Genomic DNA, 18,270 nt, shown 5'->3' with positions numbered 1-18,270 from the left:
TGGCATCAATCTTGTTACCCTATAAAAGAATCTTGTATGTGACATTCACTGCTGGATTCTTTGAGAAGATAGTCTTATTCAGCCCTGGACAAACTATGGATCCATTTGGTCCCTCTAATTTCTATCTTGTTCCGTTTCTTCGGCATTACAGTATATATAAAACCAAATTATGGATCCATTTGGTCCCTCTAATCTCTATCTTGTTCAGTTTCTTCGGTATTATAGTACACACCCACACATATATACATATATTTACTTTTACCTTTTTTTTTTCATTGACGCTTTTTATTTTAAAAACATATGCAAGGATAACTTTTCAACATTGACCCTTACAAAACCTTGTGTTCCAATTCTACCCCCCTTTTCCCTACCTCCTCTAAATGGCAAGTAATCCAATATATGTTAAACATGGTAAAAATATATGTAAATTGGTTATAGGCATACATATTTATACAATTATCTTGCTGCACAAGAAAAATCTGATCAAAAAAGGAAGAAAAATGAGAAAGAAAATGAAATTCAAGTAAACAACAACAAAAGAAGTGAAAATGCTGTGTTGTGATCCCTCCTCAGTTCCCACAGTCCTTTCTCTGGGTGTAGATAGCTCTCATCATCACAAGATCACAAAATATACATATATTTCACAACAGTCCCATGAGGTTAGCTGACCACAGCCATTCACAGGTACCCCATTTTTTGTTTGAGACAAACTGTAAGCCACTTTGTGCTGCTCCAACTCTGTAGATTTTTTTCCTGATTTCTATCCATACCAACCTCCTTTTGGCAATGGTCTTGTTTCTTTCAAACTCAGTTCATGACTTTATGCCTGGCTCTCTGAATTGGCCCCTTTTGTGAGCTCCCGACCTCGACTTGGTTTTCAATTTGCCCACTGGGATCCTGGCATGGGCAATGCTCTTTCTTTAATCAGGCACATCTCTCACTCTAGCTAATTAAGAAGTGTTGTTAAACGCTTGCATTTGGGGGGCAAACTCCCTTAGTTTCCCTGAAGGGAAAGGAAGGCAAAGAGGTAAAATATTTATTAAGGTGCTTAAAGAACAGGCTGAACTTTGAGAAGATGTTGGGGATAGATTTTTGTAACTGTTTTTGTAGAGCAAATTAAATTTTAAAAAGGAATGGTAACAGGCTTAGTTGTATCACTGTTGGCAACACATCTGAATCATACATTTTAGTATCAGAAGACATCCTTACCCTTTTTTTCATTAAACACAATATCTAAGAAAGTAAAAATCTTATAAGAAATAAGTATTGATATGAAGGAATATGAATACTGATTGATTTCATATGTAAATATTTCTTAGCTCCTTACTAGTACAATTCTGGTAGAAGATTCTTGTACCTAAGAAGTACAATGCTATGTCTAGAATCGTACTAAAAAGGATTTCAGATATCATGTAGTCACAGGATAACAGATTTGTATCTGAAAGGGATCTTTAAAGTCATCTAGTTCAGCCCCCCCACCTTTTTTTTTTAACAGAGGTAAAGAGAGGTGAGTTGATTTGCCCAAGGTCACATAGGTAGTAAATAGTTACTTGAATTCCTCTTAGGGTTCTCTTATTCCTAATTAACCTTTCATGTGCCACCTGCTCAGAGATTCGTTTTACAGATAAGGAACAGGCAAACTGGGGAAAGTGACTTGCCTAGGGTTACATAGCTGTTATGCATCTATGGGCAGATTTGATCTCAAGAAGATGAGTCTTCTATCCAGTGATACCTCATACTTCATCATCTCTTTGGCCCTCTGATTAGAGAGCAGAGCAATGAATGCCAAAATCTCCATTTAAAGAGAAGGCAAGCCAGTAATCTCTTCATTTTCCACTTGGTTGTACTTCAGGACTTCTAACTTCCCCATTATGCGTCTCCTGGGATACTTTCCTCTTTTCCTGCCTTTTCAACTTCCTTAGATTGTAAGTACCTTGAGGACAGGGAACATCTTTCATTTTTTATAAATATTTAATACAATGCCTGGCACATTGTAGTTGTTTAATAAATGTTTATTCACTATTGACAACTGATTTTCCTAGGGCCCACAAATTGTGGATATTGGACTAGAAAACAGGACTTTGGACAATTTTTTATTCAAATCAGTGTCTTTTTTTTTTTTTTTTTTTTTTTTTTTTTTTTTTTGGTTAACAACTTTACATTAACTTAAAATCTCTAAGACTAAGGGGATTTGACTAGCAGATTTTCCATAATATGGAAGATGAAACCTGCCTTGGGGAAAGATTTGAAGAGAAGGGTTGACCTTTATGACCAAGCAGTAATAGAGGACTAGAGAGATGTAAGATGAAAGTAAGCAAATGTTGAGAGTTAAGCTATGAGAGAGACCTATTTGAAAATCTGGCTTGCTCCTATCCTATTATATAGTGAGAGTGGATGTAACAACAGTAGGAGAATGCATAATTCTGGGGTGGTGAGAACCAGTGCAATGGGTAAGAAAGTTCTGGTGTCCTTTCTTCTTCCTAGCAATGTCACCTTTTCTCTTTTCTGTTTATCCAGGTATGCTAGTTGGTCTAATCTGTTTCTGTTGCTTTCAATATAGAACTTACTTATTTGCTCTAAAACACTGGATTGTGGATACATTAACCTTGTATGTGTGTTTTATTTAAAGCTCATAGATAGGGAAAAGATAAGGGAGACAAAAGGTTTGGTCAATGGTAGCTATCTAATCTTGGGGCGTGGATCCATTAGAATTAGAGTGATATAGGACCATAAAAAAACCTGGCCAAAAAAAAAAAAAAAGAGATTCATATATTCCTAAACATATGAGCTAATGAAAGTGGCAAACTGTGAGGGAGCAATTAGAGAAGAAAATTCTCCCCCCTCCCTAGCACATTGGCAGATTAGCCTGCCTTTGCTTGATAGTGCCATCTGCTGCTGATAGAAAATAAAGTGGTCCCCCTTTTAAAAGGGCCAAAAACATATACTGTGGGATTAAGTTATTCGGTACTTTGAACAAGGTAGTTGTAAAACTGAGGGCAGGTAATACATAATGTAGGACCTAGGCAGTCTTGTCATATGTGGTGACTTCAGGTTAATTGCCCCAAATTCAAAGACCCAAATACTTGTGGGTCTAAATCTACTCAAAATTATAAATCATGAACATCCCCTGAATTTTTTTTCTTAGCTAATCAGAGGACATATAAAGCCCATAGAAAAGAGAGCAAAAGGCAGATACTTAACAAATGCTTGTTAAAGTGGACCGAGTTTAATTGAATCTATCTAACCCCATATTAATAGTTCATCATAAAATCATAAAAATCTAGTGTCACCCTTAGGTCCATCTTTTCATGGGCCACACTGACTTTTTTGCCCTGGTTCTCTATATACTTCTACAACTTGACTGCCACAAAAATTAAATTGACTGCTTTTGAGGTCACTATCTGGAAAGAACATGATATTTTATTATCATCCACACCATCAATAAAAACCTGGAACTAAAAGGTCCTAGAAATTGGACCAATATCAGTTCTGTCTGAATCTGAAGATGGAATAGTTGTCACATATGAAAGGAAGTCAGTGTTTTAAAAAATGTTTTTTATTTTCAAAACATATGCATAATACCCTTTGACTCAGCAGTGTTACTACTGGGCTTATATAAGAGATCTCAAAGAAGGGAAAGGGACCGGTGTGCAAAAAGCACATACCCTTTTTGTAGTGGCTAGAAACTGGAAATTGAATGGATGCCCATCATTGGAGAATGGCTGAATAAATTGTAGTACATGAATGTTATGGAATATTATTGTTCTGTAGGAAATGATGCAGGATGATTTCAGAGAGGCTTGGAGAGACTTACATGAATTGATAAGTGAAATGAGCAGAACCAAGAGATCATTATACAAGCAAACAAGACTATATGACCATTATTTCTGATGGACGTGTTCTCTTCAACAATGAGAGAATTAAAACCAGTTCCAATTGTTCAATGATAGAGAGCCATCTACATGCAGAGAGAGAATTATGGAAAATGATTGTGGACCACAACATAGCATTTCCACTCTTTTTGTTGTTGTTTGCTTGTATTTTTGTTTTCCCTCTCAGGTTTTTTTTTTTTTTTTAAACTTTCTGTCTAGATCCAATTTTTCTTATGCAGCAAGATAACTGTATAAACATGTGTATGTATATGTATATATACATACACATATACATATATATATATATATATATTATTTAACATGTACTTTTAACATATTTAACATGTATTGGACTACTTGCCATCTAGGGGAGGGGGTGGAAAGGAGGGGAAAAGTTGGAACAGAAGGTTTTGCAAGGGTCAATGTTGAAAAATTATCCATGCATAGGTTTTGTAAATAAAAAGCTATAATTAAAAATATACATAGTTAATTTTCAACATTCACCCTTGGAAAACTTTGTGTTCCAATTTTTTTTCTCACTCCCTTAACCTCCCCCCCACCTCTCCTAGACAGCAAATAATCCAATATATGTTAAATATGTGCAGTTCTAAGGAAGTCAGTTTCTTTATGAGCTCCTATACCTCTTCATATCCATACATTCTTTTGATGGTGCTAAATGGATAGCTAAAGTTGTCCATGTAGAAATGTGAAATCCTACATATTACCAGCCAATCCTTTGGAGGCCATAAATGCAACATTAGGACTGCTTTTACTTCCATTCTTATAAGGTATGATCTTAGGGCCAAGAACCCTGTGGATAAACTGGCAGGCTTGTTGCTATCTCTAAATGACTCACTTCTCTGTTCAGGGCTCTAAACTTTATCAAAAACCTGCCCTGGTCCCAGAGATATGACTAACACATCTAACTAACACTGTTGGTTTTAGTAAATAACAAATCAGAAGTTTCTACTTACATTTTTCAGATGTTAGGGAAAGAAATGATGGACATTTATGAGAGGCCCACTTTCTCCTGAAAATCCTCATCCCACAAGTTCATTCTTAACCCACTCAACTTTTTTCTCAGCGTGTGGAATCTCATCACACCCACGATGACTATTAGAATACTGTTTCCACATCATTTTGACAGGTTAATAATCACTACTACTTCCCACACACACTGGTTTTTCTTTGGTGTGGGTTGGGGAATTCAAACTAAGACACATAATAAAGACAATTTTGTGACTTTGTTTTTGTAATTGGAGAAAGATGTTAAATATCCCAGTGGAATATAGGTATGGAACATATATGATTGTATTTGCTCCCCAGTTGGGTTGAGAGACTTCTGATGACAATTCTCTAAGGCCACTTATGAGGTGCATAGAGTATTCAGGGAGTGTGAGGGTTTACTGAACCCTTTTGAGGACCAATGACTCATCTTTGGTGTCTACCTTCACTAACTCTCACCTATGGCTCCAAGAAGCTATAGAATTCACAGCTGCTACAACCAAATACACCTGAATCAGCAGATGGACTAAATCAGTTTGAGGGAAACTAACAGGCTGCCTCATGGATCATCTTGACTTTTGTGTTGCCAATGGACTTCAATGATTCTGGAAAAGAGAGTGAGGCTGATGACTTTGTCTGCCTCCCTTAAATCCAACTCACTGGTGAGTCAAAATAAAACCCTCTGATGTCACTGGTCCTCTTCTAAACAGAGGATAAACAACAACAATCTTTCTGGTCTTCTGTACCAAGAAATGAAATTTCAGTAAGTTCCTCATGGTATTCTAAATATTGTATAAAAACTGAGAGAGAGAGCACCTCTAAAGTAAGTCAAATAACAACTAGATGGTAAATTTGTTGAAAATTGGATTAAGGTTCTAGGATCTGGTTCAAATCCTGGCAAGGATGCATGCATTATTGCTTGCATGCACTGCTTACATGTCCTTGAGAAAGTCATAATATCTCTAGGTCTCAATTCCTCATTTATAAAATTATAAGGGTAATAGGTGATCAATTTAAATTTTTTTGCATTCCCATAGTGCCTTGCACAGAACTGTATGAATTTTAAGAATATAATAATGGTGCTGATAACAGAGAATCTCAAATCCTATCCACAAGCTACAAAACTCCATGGAGCTTTCCAAAGGGTCAAAGAGGAAATAATTCTACAATTGGGGAGTCAGGGATTGAATGCTTCTAAAGCTTCTCTATATTTCACAACCATTCCCTACTTTAGGATTCCATTTTCCTAGCTGCTAAATGGGCCTATGTTTTCTCAGACTTATTTTTGTAAGGAGAGGCTTGGTAGAGATGAATGAAAATGCAATTAAGTGTTTTATCATGTGCCAGGCACTATATTAAGGGATGAGAATAATTATAATTATAAAAAACTCAAGATAGCTGCTCTTAAGGAACTTCTTATAGGAGAGGCCAGTAGATAGAAGGAAGGAATGAAAAAAGAGATATGTTTTGGATTGGGAAATCACAGGGCTGGTGAGTTACAGAGAAACTGATTAATATGTTCTCTCTAGGAATGGTAATGTTAATTTGACTTATGTTCCCTGAGCTAGGAGGGGAAAGGAGGAAAGAAGGTACATTCAAGAATATTTGACATGAAAATGGTTGGAGAATTGCTGGAAGAAGTGGTGGGTCTAAGAGGAGCTAATTATGGAGAACTCTCATCTATTGAGAGAAAGTAGAGCCCCAGGGTAGGAGTTGGTAGAGTCTTGCTGGAGGCTAGAAGACATTACATGAAGATTGCTGGAGAGAAACAAGCAATAAATGTAGTTGATTTGGATCAGGATAGAAAGTTTCTCCACTTCAGTGGTACTTCTCCTCTATCCATCTTCCAGTTGGATATAATCTTCCAGTTGGAAGATATATCTGCTTTCAAAACTGGAAGTTCTAATGAGAGAAGTTTCTCAAAGCTTATGTGTCTTTCAAACAAGGCTCAGCTTTTTACATTCTTTTTAGGTAAAATCTATAGCCACATCTTTGATGGCATTAATATTTCTCAATTGTAGCTAATTCTTTAAAATTGTCTTCATATTTTATTTTAAAAAATATTTTGTAAAATTTTTATTCACCTTTTTCAAATATATTTCCCCTTCTTAGAGAGCCACCCCTTGTAACAAAGAATACTGAGAGGAAAAAAAGAGTTCAGCAAAACTCATAACAATACATTTTTAAAAATGTATTATAAATAATATAATCATCACTTCTACATGATGCAGACCAACTTGTTTATTTCAGTGTAGACTAAACATTTCTGTGGATTATTTTTGGATTTTTGTTGTCATTGGCAGGCTCTTCTTTTTAAAGAAAAGCCTATTTTAAAGGTATGAGCAGAGTAGTTGGAGATCTATGAGATATGATTTGAGATATGATTCCAAGATATGAGAAGGATGTTACTGCAAAATCCCATCTGTCTGCAAATAATAGAATCACAATTAGAAGAGTCTAGAATTTTAGAATTGGGAGAGATCTCAGTGGCAATCTAATCCATTTCACACCAGGAAAAGAATGCTTTCTAGAACTCATATGCAAGTGGCCAATCTCTGCTCAAAGATCTCCAACCCAAGGCAACCCAACACTTCTAGAAGCAGCCCATTTACTTTTGGACATTGCTAATTATTAGGGAGTTTTCCCAAACAACAAAACAAAATTTGCCTCTCTGTAATTTTCACACATTGGTCCTGATCTGTCCTCTGGGACCAAACAAAAGAATCTAAACCTTTCTTTTACACGATCACTCATCAAATACTTGAAGACAACCAGGCTTAGGTCTCCTCTAGATCTTTTCTCTAATTGAAATTTTTCCAGTTCCTTTCAGTCATCCTCATATGACAAATTCAAGGCCTTTCACCTATCCTTGTTTCCCTCTTCTGGAGCCTCTCCAGCTTTTTAATGCCCTTATTAAACATAGTGCTCAGAATTGTACTGTTCCAGATGTGGTTTGACTGAGGTGGAGTCCAGAGAGACTCTCACTTCCTTATTCCTGGAAGCTTTGCTTCTCTTAATGCATCCCAAGATCTCATTAGCATTAGCTTTTTTGGCTACCACATCACATTGCTGACTCATGTTGAGTTTGTAGTCCACTAAAATCTTCAAATCTTTTTTTCAAAGAGCTGCTTAAGGATTCTTTTGTATGCTCCTTGACCTTGCTGTGTTGCTGTTCCTGGTGTCCCACTGATGGGGCTATTGGGAATTTCAGCAATTGTCAAATAACCTGCTCTATCCATACAAAATTGCTGGCCAAGGAATTTAACACATGTGAGCCAAAAAGTTGTGTAAAAGCCACCTGCTACAAATGAAGTTAGTATGTTTCTAGAGGGTCGGTATTAGGGGGTCTTCCCAAATTACATGTGGGCCTTTCTCAACCAGGCCATACCATTATTCTTCTTTCTTCAGCCGAAGACTCTCCAGTAGTTGCTTTACTGTTTCCCTGGGTCTCTAGCTTGATAAGATATCTTGTCCTGAATTTTGAGGTCTTCCTAAAGGTCTCCTTTTTCCTAAACTATGTTTATTTTAAATTAATTTCATAGAACATTTGTTCACCTGGTACAAGGGGGCATGCCCATACCTTTTCTTGGTAAATTATCATCTAACACTCCATATTTGAGCTGTGCCAGCTTATTCAGTTGGGCTTGTGCAAAACAAGGATGTCTCTATCTTTGAGCTATGAGCTTATTAATTCCACAAATACAGAGAGCACTAGCTTTTTCAATCTTCCAAACCTCTCAATCTCTATAAATTCTTTTATGCTTTTGAGAGTCTATAGAGGAGCAAGACTATAAAGGAAATGTTTAGGAATTCCCTACAATCACTTATGAGCCACTGAGAAACACTGACTAAACTTAAGAAGTTTCTCAATGAGCTTGAGCAATTATAAGATATTCACCATTGGACAAAGGCAGCTGACATAACTCAGAGAATGTCTCATTGGCTGACTCAAGGATTAGCTTTACTTTATATGGTTTTTAAAAAACAAGAATAAGATCCAAAGAGTTTGCCTCTCATCTTTTTCCCTTGTGCCTCTTGAAAAAATTAGTAACCTGGGATGTGGGTATGGAAAAGAAAGTTAAGGACACTGCTTCCTGAACTACAGTCTACCATGCAGAAAAGTGAGGATTCTTTGAGCAGAGACAAAAAGGGGAGATTTTCAGGTAAGCACCAGATTTGAGACTTGCTTCATGTGTATCTCCAAGTTCCAGAGTTCTTTAGTTTAAGTTCCAAGTATTAGATCTTCTATAGAAAGAGTTCTTAACATTTTTCTGTCATAACATGACCCTTTTATCAGCCAGGTAAAGCCTATGAACCTGTTATCAGAATAATATTTTTAAATGCATAAAATAAAACATACAAGCTTACAAAGGAAACAAATTATGTAACAATAATAATATTATTAACAATAGCTAATGTTTATACAGCTCCTATGTACCTGACACATAAAACATTGTTAAGTGTTTTTTTAAATAGCTTATTTTCAAAATACTTGCAAAGATGGCTTTCAACATTCACTCTTACAAAACCTTGTGTTCCAAATTTGTCTCCCTTCCTTCCTCCCCATCCATCTCCTTCCTCTAGACTGCAAGTAATCCAATATAGGTTAAATATGTGCAATTCTTCTAATATTTGGAAATATGGAATATATTTCCATATTTATCATGTTTGTGCTAAGTGTTTTACAAAAAAACATCTTATTTGATATTGAATTCTGGGAGGTAGGTGTTATTATTATCCCCATTTTACAGTTGAAGAAACTGAAGCAAAGACAGCTAGTCAATGTCTGAGACCAAATTTGAACTCAGTTATTAAGAGATAACTATTGAAATAATTATCAAAAATACTTTAAAGAACAAGTTCCCAGATCCTAGGTTAAGAACAATGTATCTTGCTCCTTGGAGAAGGAATAAGACAGTTGATATGGTTCCTAAGCAGTGTTCTTGAACATGAAGGATTTTGGCTAAGCCAGAAGCTTGAGACAGTCTCAACTATAGACAAAAAATGTAATATGCATAGGAGTAGCATAAAGCAATATCCTGGGGAACATTATCTAGCAGTGACTAATAGAGTAGCATCCAATAGAAACTTTGAGGTCAAGATCCTTCAGAAAAGTACAAATATTTGTGGGCTTTCATCTCTGCAGCATTAGAGGAGTGAAATGGCTCTTGTGGACTATACCTTGAAATATACCTTAATCTGATGTGCTCCCTCTATGTCTGTCTCTCTACTTATCACTTCTATGAGTAACAACTTTTCCTACTGATTCTAGAAGTATTTATTTGAGAATGAGCCCTAAGTTTATGGGATATATTTTTACTGCTACTTTTTAAATAACATGGTATTTAAATAAATGCCTTTGTTTGAGGCTTATTGTGACTTCTGGTTAATTAGTAGAAAGGAAGACCTATCAGTCTATCTCATGAGCTACAGTTTCCAGAGTCTCAATCCACAGAGTACCTTGAAGCTTGGGTCATTTGTCGTCTAGGCTACTCAGTCTGAGAGTATGAGGTGTGGAATAACTCTGAGAGGGTACTACATAGATATCCCTATAATAATACATAATTCACATAGCTCACTGCCTTATGTATTGAATCTAAATATTTCTTTTCTACTTGGCATATTCCTTATGATGGGAGAAATATTTATGTTTCAGGTAAACTTTTCCTTAAGAAGAATTGAAAATATTCTCAAATTAATTGTGGAACTAAGGCTTGGGCCATTGACATCGTTTTCTGGTTGCACAAGCACAAAAATCAGCCTCCTAAGTTACTCTAAGAGCACTCTAGAATAGCCAACGTGGAAAAAAGGATGCTGTGTTCAACTGAATCAATTCTATATCCTTGCTGAGTATCCTTTCCATGCCACAGGCTAAATAAAGGTCCTTTTTGTTAGCTTCTCAATAGTCCACAAGTGTCTCCTCTTATACCACTTCTGAAGCTAAAGCACCAGACTGAATTTGAGTTAAACTCAGACAACTTGTTTTCCTTTCCTCTTCCCCAAATATTCTAACTGAACTTTAGATTAAGTCGTATTTAACTAATACAGCTAGAAGCCCATGAGGCTATCATTTGCTTGCTAATTCCACGAACTGGCTCCCAGGAAAATTTCTCCATTCAGGCTCCCCATATGGTCAAATGCCCGAGATTTCTCAGTGTTGTAGCTGCCTCCTCACACCCCACCCCAGTTAGCAAGAGAAAAATGCCTGAAGCACTACCGGCGTGAATCTGTTCTTTTTAAAAGTTCTACTAAGCAATAAAACATGATTCAACAGGTGTCCTCTGCCACATCCCAAAGCCTTTTCCAATTCACACTTCCATTTCCCTTTGATACCCAAATATGTAGAAACAGGCCTAATGGGAAGCTGAAGCAACAATTGTTGCACCTTATCTGCTTTTCTTTAATCCTTCCTATCTTTCCCATCTTCCAAGACCTTCCCAAGAGCACAGACAATGGTTCAGCAATAACATTTGCCAATTCTTTCTGTAACAAGGGTGCAGTGTATCTGGATCAGGTGACACACTCATCCGTGGCGTGGTGCTCTCCTAACAGCCCCTTACTTATCTTGGTTATTATCCCTCAATATCCATTTAAAAAAATTCCCTTTTCTGGTCCAAAGATCCTTCTCCTTGGCACATAAGCGGAGGCAAATCAACAGTGGGGCAATTCAAGCTTTTTCATGTCATCGCTGTCCTGACCCAGACATGGCTCTATCCCTTCTTTGTTCCTCCTCTTACGCAGTACAAGCTTATTAAATTGAATTGCATACAGGATACTATTTGAACAGGGCAGACTTTCTTGTTCTGGATACTTTGTTTCTGTCACTGAAGCCTAAGCTCATATCCATATTTTGGCTACCACACCATACAGGATTCATAGAGTGGACAGTCTGCTAAAATCCTCAACTTTTTTTTACTCCCCCAAACCCCACAATTCCAGGCTGCCTTTCCTATGGCTTTTTGGGAAGGTTTCATATGTATTATTAAGCTGCCTCTTTTTAAAGGTCTGCAAATTCACGTTTGTAACTGCGAGACCGCGGAGAGCCAGCAGACTCTAACCTGGCCCTTGGGGGATGAGGAGGGGCTCGGAGCAGCGTCGGGCTCCGCGTCACTACCGCCCAGGTCGCCCCTGTCCCGCGTGCATTACTCTCTTTTGGATGCCCGATTCTGTTATCCGTTCGCTATCCTTCCAGATAGGCTGTCAGCGGCTGTCTGAGGAGTGAAGCGGGTCCCTTTGACAAGCTTCGAGGTCAGGCTATCTGGCTGCAGGTGAGAGATGCAGCGGCCCCGCAAGCGTTTCTTCAGCGCTTCAGATACTAAGGAATCACAACTGAGGGTGCTTAAGGTTTTCTCGCATTATCTCACTGTATCCTCACAACATCCCCGGACGGAGGTGCTAAAAAGGCCCATCCCCCCCACAAACGCCGTGTGCCAGTTCCCGGGCCCGAGGGTAACAAAAGCAAGGATGGTTTGGCTTATAAGCCTGGACCACGAAAACCCATCCTGGGGCGTCCGTGAGGCATCCTGGGAAGCCTGTGCGCCAGGGCTTATTACTTCCCAGAGAGCGGTGGTCACGCCGTTCTCCATCCTCCGTCGTGGGGCCGGGGAACCCCGATTTGGACTCGGGGGTGACCAGGTGCCCCAGGCTCACCCGGCTTCGCCTCGGGCAGGCCACCTGGGCGGCCCACGCAATGCAAGACCTCTCCCCTCCTTCCGAGCCTCCGGCCCCACGTGACCAGGGAGGCCCAGCACGAGCTGGGGGAGCGCGAGGATCACCTGAACAAGGCGGTCATGTGAGGCTGGTGGGAAGGCGGGAGGGGGGACAGGGGAGGAGGCGAAAGAGAGGGGGCGGTGCCCAGGCGGCTGCGGGTCATGTGACGCACAGTTACTGGGTCTCCGCCGCAGCCGCTGGTGCCGCGCTCTCCTCCTCCTCCTCCACCTCCTCCTCCACCTCCTCCTCCTCCTCTTTCCCTCCCTTTCCGGCCCTGGCGGCTTGAGCATGACCCGGGAGCAGCCCGGAGCCGTAGTGCGCCGCTAGACCGTCGGCCGCGCGTCCGAGTCCCCAGTCCTGCCGGAGACCTGAGCACCATGGGAGGCGCCGCCGCTGCCGCTGCAGCCCTCTCGACTGTCGCCGCCCCGGCTCCCAGCGCCCACCTGCGGCCCTGGACTCGGCGTCCGCCTCGGCCGCTGCCGCCGGCGCCGCCACTGCTGTTGCTGGTGCTGCTCCTCGTCTCAGCCGGAGGGACCGCCGAGGCCCAGAGCTTCGAGTTCCCGGAGCTGTGCAGGTAGGAAGATGCGGGGCGGGGGTGGGGTGGGGGAGGGGTATCTGACGGGGGGCGGGGGGGGCTGGTTCCAGGGCGGCGTCGTTTCTCCGGATTCTTCCCCCCCCCCTCCCCCGGGCCTTCGGCCTGTCCCCCCTCCCCCCCGGCTTCCCCGGGGCTGTGGGGGCGCGAGAGGAGTCCCTCTCCTCCGGCCCTCGGCGCACCCTAGCCGAATTCACTCCTTTTTTACCTTTAAGTTGTAGTCTTTGAGGATGGAAGTGGGGGAGGGGGGAAATCCTGAAAATGTCTTTCACCTAGCCTGGGGAAGAGGCGGAGTGCTGGAACTAGCGGCCCTGGGGCCCTGACCACTTGTGGCTGTCATTAAGTGCGGGGCTGCTTTGTGTGAAGGGGGGGAGGGGGACTGGTCCGGCTGCCAGGGCCCATCTGGATGACAGGCGGCTGCTGTGTAGTTCCTGCTTTGCATCACGGTGCATCTGGGAAACTTGTTTCTTTGTGTGTGTATGTGTGTGTGTGTGTGTGTGTGTGTCTGTGTGTGTGTGTCTGTGTGTCTGTGTGTGTGGGAGGGATGGGAAGAAGGGGGGGCAAGGCGAAGGGAAGGGTGCGCGTGTGCATGTGTGTGTGTGTTTGTGTGTGTGTGTGTGTGTAGGAGTGGGAGAAGGAGGAGGGAGGCAAGAAGGGAGGAGTGTAGGAGTGGGAAGAAAGGAGGAGGAGGCATAGAGGGGGAGAAGGAAGAAAGAGCTAGGAGAAGGGAGGGCTATGAGTATGTGTATGTGTGTGAGGAGAAAGAAGGGAGGAACTTATTTTCGGGGTTCATAAGTGGAGGCTCTGACTAAGAGACCGAGTTCTACCACAAATCCGTAATAGCTGCTTTTTGTTTCAGTTGCTCATTGCACCAAGGATTTTTTTTCCCTAAGTAACTGGTGGGTTTCCTGCTTTAAGTGTGAAATGGGTGAAGGAGGGCAAGAGGGAATCATTCTATCTGAGCTCTGCCTTTCAGAAATTGTTCTCCATTCGACTGACAGCTATTTTCTTGTATCATGGCCAATAAGTCACTTGTTTAGAGGAGGTTATTCAAGTTAGGGGACATTTGCCCTAAGAACTACAAACGTATTACTGATGTATCTGTTATGTGATGTTAAGTGACTTGCATACCGGTAGGGTCTTTATTTGGGGTGGTTTTTAAAAAATCGTATTTCCCATTTGGGGCTCAGTTTTTTTTTAAACCTTGTTAAAATAAAGTGGTATGAAGAGTTCTGAAAGGGTTTATGTAGTTTGAACCCACTAATGAGACTTTGAATACGTAAGATCCATTCTAGTTATTCAGCAGTCACTTATTGAGCGAGCACCTTCTATGTGTAAGTAAAGACTATGCTGTAGCCTCCTGGGATCCATAGCTCCTACAAAATGTCTTTATTCTAACAGTTGTTAGTCCCCTCTGTGTTTTTATTTTATATATTATGAGTTATGTTATCTATAAAATGGCTAATAAGTGCTTCATAAATGTTAACTATATTATTGATCTGTGACCATGTATATTCCTCATGTAGATTGTAAGTTCCTTGAGGGAAGGGACTATCTCTTTTTTGGTTTGAGTAGTTGGCTCATTTTAAGGGGGGCAGCTGTGATTGGAGGGAACTGGATGAGAAAAGCTGGGTTCAAGTCCTGTCCCTGAACACACAAAGTCTGTAGAATCTTGGGCAAGTCACTTATTTATCAGTGTTTTAGTCAACTTTCTAAAATAAAAAAATTGCAGAAGTTGCTGATTAGCATTGATACATAGAATTTGCCCCACTAGGGAGTTTCCTACATTGATGAAATTACAGGTAGGATTCCTATTCCTATCCTAGCCTTTTAAGAGATTGTCTCATTCATAGTAAATGCTTACTGAGATTTTGATCAATTTTTTTGCTGAGCACCCATAACTTTACTTGTGGGAGTTTTCTTCTACAAGAAATCTTTCCTGGTCTCTCTAAATTCTATTGATTTCTGATTTATCTTGTGTATATCTTGTTTATACATAGTTGATTAAATGTTATTTTCCCTAATTGTGTGTTTCTGGAGAGCTGGAATTGATTGTTGGATTTTTTTTTTTTTTTTTTTTTTTTTTTTGTTTGTGTTTTTTTGGGTCTTTGTAGTCCCAGTCTTTGTTCAAGTTCTTGACGTGGAATAAGAGCTTAAGATTCTTTTGTTCATTGACTGACTTCTATTTTAGAAAGAATAGCAAGAATACTGTGGAGAAGTTAATTTCTGTTAGAGGCCATTATTTTATTGAGTTTATATTAGCATTTAAAGAAGTAGCTTATTGCTGGCACAAAAATGCATAATGTACTGTAGTGTAAGTACAGAAGATATCTCTGAAATACTAAACAGGATGATAGCCTGAAGCAAGGTCATAGTATCATTGGGATCATTGTAGTAAGAGCCTTAGACTATCAACTGGGCAACCTTGAGCAATTACTTTAGGTCCCTAGGCTTGGCTTGCTCCTCAATCCAATGAGAAGATCAGGCTCAGTGATCTCAGATTCCTAAAGCCCCTTCCCCTGAGATTCTGTGACTTTGAAAGGAGATAGAAAAAAGCTAAGGTATTGTAATCTGTTGTAAACTGATTTGAAAGAAACCAAATACTTAAAAAGCCACTTAAGATTTGCTTACTCTGATGGAACAGTCTAAGTTTGGATTTGGATATATGCTAATGAATTTGAATTCCCTGGCCTGATAATTATACTTTTTGTCTTGTAAATTTATAGGTGGATTTTTAGGGTAAAGCTCTGTACCTTGTGTATAAAAATATTTGGTTTTACCTTGTGAGACTACCTTTTGCCTTTGGTAAATGAGACACTTGTTTTTACATTTTGATAATCACATGAGTGTATTAGCTCAAAGTCTGCTAGTGTTTCAAATAAGTAGGAAGTAATTTTTTTATCTTTAAAGACTTCTGGTTACAATCCGACTTGTGCCTAAATTACAAATCAAACTGTCCTGTAGATAAGTTTTATAAAAGTGTTCATGATGAAAGTTTAAAAATATTAAGTAAAAATAGCTGTTTATACATTTCTGCATATTCACCTAATGTGAAAAAAGAAAATAGCAATCCTACCAGCTTTCCTTACATTTTTCCATCCCAAAGAGCTTAATGCATATTTAGACAGCATTGTTTTATACATGTCCTGAGGTTATGGAAACATAGCCATAAAAGACAAAGGTTATCCATTTTATATAAAAGTCAACCTTTAAAACAAAATTGTAATTAAAGATTAACTGGCTTTGGCACTGACTTCTATATTTTCCTCACCTGTTAAATGAAGGTTTTCACTAAGGATGATGCCTCGGGTTTGCCCTCACTTTAAATTGTATGGCTTTTCTGTACTTACTATGGTGACTATTATCTCTCTTATTCTTTAGCTTTGGACATGTACACCATTTAAAAAAATTAATTTTTCAGTTAAAAACATTTTTTATTCTTACCATTTACTGAATACTAAAAAAGAAGAAAAATAAAACCTTTATAACAAATGTGCATTGTCAAACAAAGCAAATTTTTTCATTATCTGTGTCCAAAAATGTATGTCTTGCTCCATCACCTCCCTGACAAGCAATGGGGAGCATGTTTCATGTTCTATCCTCTGGAAATAAGGATTATTATTTCATGGAGTGAAGTTTGTCAAAGTTGCTTTATAATGTTAGAGTTCATACAACATTTTGTCTGACTACATATCTCCCCTATATATATATATATATATATATATATATATATATATTTCATACCCATATGACATTTTGATTCTGGTAAGAAATATTTGATCTTCAGGTTGTAGAACTAAGAATTTTTAAACTGCAGTGTATTTTTGAAGAATGTGATCAGATCAGTTTTTTTTTTTTTAAATCCAGGTGGCAATGCTGAGTATTTACTGTACTGCTAAAGCAGGATGTGGTAAGATAGCTATTTGGTATAGTGGTATAACGATGATAGTTGACATTAAAATATTTCATACTTAGACTGGTTTCCATCTCCCAAACTAGCTACTAACTGTGGGTGGAAAGGTACCTTACATTCTGCAAATGCCAGAATTGTTTCTGCAACTTGTAATTTATAATCTGTTCCCAGTTTATTAATATATTCTTAAAGCTAGATAATTTGCTTGGCATTTGATATATGTGGACTCTTACTTAATCTTAAGTCCCCCTGTAGTCCTCCTCCATTGCTTTGCTGAGGCACAGTAAGGTTAGGTCACTAGCTCTGTAATTTGGAGGAAATAAATGGTAGAGCTGGCTCTCCTCACTACCAGGTTATTAATCTTTCTATTATAGTTCATTGCATTCATAAACAAAATGAGACTTGAATTAGATAGTGAAGGAAATACTATATTTTCTGAGATTATAAAATATATTTTCTTCAGTCATTAAAAAGCAGGGAGCCAAGGTGCAGGTGTGCTGGAGTTGATAATCCACAATCAGCTATGTGTGGGTTCAGATGACTGTTAATGTGGGAGGGGATAGTATTTACAGAGTTTATAATACTTTAGTAGTATGTGCTTCCTAAATGGTTCCTGAATTGTCTCTTTCTGTACATATTCATTCAACCTTAAGGTTCACCTGCTGAGTTCTTACTCCCCAAAGGCCGGATATCTGAGTCTTGGTTGGGCAAACCTTTGTTCCATCTCCAGGGGAAACATCAGATATACCTGTATAATTCCAGGAACTGTACAGCCAAGAAGTCTTTTCCATTCCCTCATTTTTAGAGTCATTATACTGTATTATACATATAGTACTGCATGCCTTGCATGCAAGGGAAATGTCTATTCCTTAGGATAAGAGGAAAATGCCCCAGTAATACTGGGCATGAGAGAACTATAACTGCTCAGCCCTCAGCATGCCCTCTGATTAAGAGATCATATGATACACATGAGTGATCTGAGAAGTGGAGTCTGGGAGCCCCTCATGGCTTGCCCTTGTTATGTACAGGACCGGTTTTGCCAGTCCCTCATTTTTCAGGTTCATGGAGCTGGCCAGTGCTTATTTATGTTTGTTGTCATCCCCACAAAGATGTTCTGCTCCACAAGATTGGCCTTTGTTAGTCTCTCTTTTGGTTTTAAACTTTTCCTTTAACTCCTT

The 18,270-nt window shown here is 39.4% G+C and overlaps 1 protein-coding gene and 1 long non-coding RNA gene across 2 annotated transcripts in view; one reads left to right on the top strand and one right to left on the bottom strand.

Annotated features, from left to right (window-relative positions):
* The window catches only part of LOC141565800 (uncharacterized), a 41,638-nt gene extending 28,184 nt beyond the window's left edge, over positions 1–13,454 (bottom strand). Inside the window, exon 1 of the long non-coding RNA XR_012489135.1 lies at positions 13,388–13,454. This is a non-coding gene — a long non-coding RNA (uncharacterized LOC141565800). The remainder of the gene's footprint in view (positions 1–13,387) is intronic.
* The window catches only part of IGF2R (insulin like growth factor 2 receptor), a 137,961-nt gene continuing 132,407 nt past the window's right edge, over positions 12,717–18,270 (top strand). Inside the window, 1 exon segment of the mRNA XM_074309389.1 lies at positions 12,717–13,161. Coding sequence (XP_074165490.1) covers positions 12,965–13,161 — 197 coding nt within the window. The 5' untranslated portion in view covers positions 12,717–12,964.

The sequence above is a fragment of the Sminthopsis crassicaudata genome, chromosome 4 (assembly GCF_048593235.1).
Source record: "Sminthopsis crassicaudata isolate SCR6 chromosome 4, ASM4859323v1, whole genome shotgun sequence".
Lineage (NCBI taxonomy): Eukaryota > Metazoa > Chordata > Mammalia > Dasyuromorphia > Dasyuridae > Sminthopsis > Sminthopsis crassicaudata.
The sequence above is the reverse complement of the archived record's forward strand: the minus strand, read 5'-3'. Positions and strand labels throughout refer to the sequence as shown.